Raw genomic sequence first — 2,500 nt, 5'->3', positions numbered from 1 at the left:
TATTAGAGATTTATATGGAAGTTTACAAAGAATACTAATTCCTGTCTTGATTTCCAAAAATATATATTAGAGAGAGAGAGAGAGAGAGAGAGAGAGAGAGAGAGAGAGAGAGAGGAGAGAGAGAGAGAGAGAGAGAGAGCTACAAAGTTCTTGTAAACCTAACGTGCATTGCAAGATATTGCATCCCTTCTGCTAATCTATAATGCAATTGTTGATGACGAAGTTTACTTTTCGAATATTTGAGCTTTTCTAAGTTTCTGGGAGATTATTTTCTATTTCTGAGTTTTATTTCTATCAAAGAAGACTGGGATTGATTAGATTCATATGCGTGATTCATTGGGGTTGTAGCGTTCAGCTTTTTCAACTAGGGTTGTAGCTTGGCTAATGATAATAATAATAATGATAATAATAATAATAATAATAATAATAATAATAACTATTTGTCAAAAAAAAAAAAACAGTTTTTCCAACTAGGGTGGTAGCATGGTTAATAATAATAATAATAATAATAATAATAATAATAAAGATGGTGATGATCATTGATGATGATGATCATTGATGATGATGATGATCATTGATGATAACGATCATTGATGATGATGATGATGATATCAGTCTTGCCAAAAAAAAAAAAAAACCATCTCTCTCTTACCTGGTATGAAGAGATGATTGAGTGGAATCTTCCGTACATCGGGATGGAGGTGGGTCATCCAGGTTTCCAGGTTATCCTGAGTCGCGTCCAGCAGCGTTTCTGGAACCGCAAAGACCCTTTCCAGGGGTGGCAGTGGCAGGATGGGCCGGATACCAGCCGTGATGGATCTCGCGAGATGCAAACTCGTGGCCGTAGTCCAACCGTCTCTGGTCGCGGGACGAGAGTCGTAAGCGGATATTTCGTCACTCCTGTAGGACTCAACGTCGAAGTTCACGGAAGTGAAATCCTCTGCGTCCTTGTCCTGGACGCCATCTTCGATGCTGGTGATGTCGTAGAGGGAGCTTAGGTCTTTGAGCTCGTGCTGCAGAGGCTCGTCGTAGTTGTGGATGGAAGGGAGCGTCGGTTGCGTTCCTCAGAATGTTCAGACTGGGGAGCTCCCCGTTCTTCTTGAAGTCTGTTTTTGGAACTGGTCGGAACAAGACGTCGCTCTTGGTCAAATCATCATCTAGTCTGACTGATTCGGGTGTGCTGGGCGGGGCCGTTCCTTTCTGGTCAAAGACGGTGACATTCTTGTCCCTCTTCTTGCAGAAGAACAAGCTGAAAGGTTTGGAGCTTAGCAGCCTGTCTCTTTTCTTCTTCCTCTCCTCATCCTGTATCTGACCTTGGAGGTCTTTGCGACCATCCTCCACCTGATCGACGTTTTCCAGGACGGTCGCATTAACCTTAGTGACAGCCGTGTTCTGCCCACCGGCTTCCTCCACCTTGATGAAGAATGGGTGGCTGCTGGCGCCATTAGAAACGTCATTCTTTTGGCCGAGGATCGGCGGCCAGAAGAACCGAGACCTCGGCGTTGCCTTTCCCGCACTGCGACGTTCCCTCGGGTCCTGGGGGGCGCTTCCTCGGTATACCTGCAAGTCTTCCACGCTCATCTACTCCCCTTTTGACATGCTGGGACCTTCCGAGCTGTGTGGGGCGCTCCATTCACGGCCGGAGTGTTGGCCTTCGAGTCTAGAAATCTCCAAAACAGTCTTTTTCACCCTTTTTCTCAGATGGCCATTTTATCTTATTGTCGAGTCTGTCACTTAATAAAGGCATAATAAAAGTAAAGTTTCTTTCGCACTGTTTATCCATAAGTTAAAAAGTCGTGTCACTTCATTACGAGGGGAAAGATTCGACCTGGGAAAAAAAGATAATACAAAGTTAGAGGTACGATGCAGATACTCGAGCAATAATATGTCAATTACCATTCAATACATTTCCATATAAGTGTTTACAGTTACATCTTATCTATCTATCTATCTCTATTTGTCTACCTATATCTCCTTTAATACAATAAACAACAAGAATATTGCTACAAATATGGGCAATATAAGCAAATGCCAGATATCAGGAGGAGATGGGAGAGTTTATAATGATTGGTTAACACTTTAGTGAATAAGACACCAACTTCATGGAGTCATAACCTTTTGGTATGGGATTTCAAACGTGAAGCTTAATAAATGCGCATCCGTAATGAATACCTTATTCAAGAGAATGTTGGTTTTGTCATATAGCAGTGATACGGGCCACATTGATAGCTGGATTATGGGTCATAATTTAGTTCTCTTATAACATTAAATATACTCAATTTTTTTTCAATAACGTGCATTTGTACTGACTCGCAAGGGTGCCCTTTTAAGCTTGGAATAGTTTCCTACTATCTGATTGGCTGGACAAAATAAGAATAACCAATCAGCTAGTGGGAAACTTTTCCGAGCTAAAAGGACACCCTTGCCACCCAGTAAAAATGTGCCCCATTAAAAAAGTTTGAGTATAGGTCTATAAACCTCTCACTGCTATATTTCCTCC

The 2,500-nt window shown here is 42.0% G+C and overlaps 2 protein-coding genes across 2 annotated transcripts in view; one reads left to right on the top strand and one right to left on the bottom strand.

The window, feature by feature from the left end:
* LOC137621833 (protein SpAN-like) overlaps positions 1-2,500 on the top strand; it is a 341,729-nt gene that overhangs the window by 42,305 nt on the left and 296,924 nt on the right. The gene's annotated exons all lie outside the window — the stretch shown is intronic.
* LOC137622063 (uncharacterized) overlaps positions 1-2,500 on the bottom strand; it is a 75,056-nt gene that overhangs the window by 49,225 nt on the left and 23,331 nt on the right. Inside the window, 2 exon segments of the mRNA XM_068352539.1 lie at positions 653-1,065; positions 1,067-1,828. Coding sequence (XP_068208640.1) covers positions 653-1,065; positions 1,067-1,581 — 928 coding nt within the window. The 5' untranslated portion in view covers positions 1,582-1,828.

The sequence above is a fragment of the Palaemon carinicauda genome, chromosome 28 (assembly GCF_036898095.1).
Source record: "Palaemon carinicauda isolate YSFRI2023 chromosome 28, ASM3689809v2, whole genome shotgun sequence".
NCBI classification, from domain to species: Eukaryota; Metazoa; Arthropoda; class Malacostraca; order Decapoda; family Palaemonidae; genus Palaemon; species Palaemon carinicauda.
The sequence above is the reverse complement of the archived record's forward strand: the minus strand, read 5'-3'. Positions and strand labels throughout refer to the sequence as shown.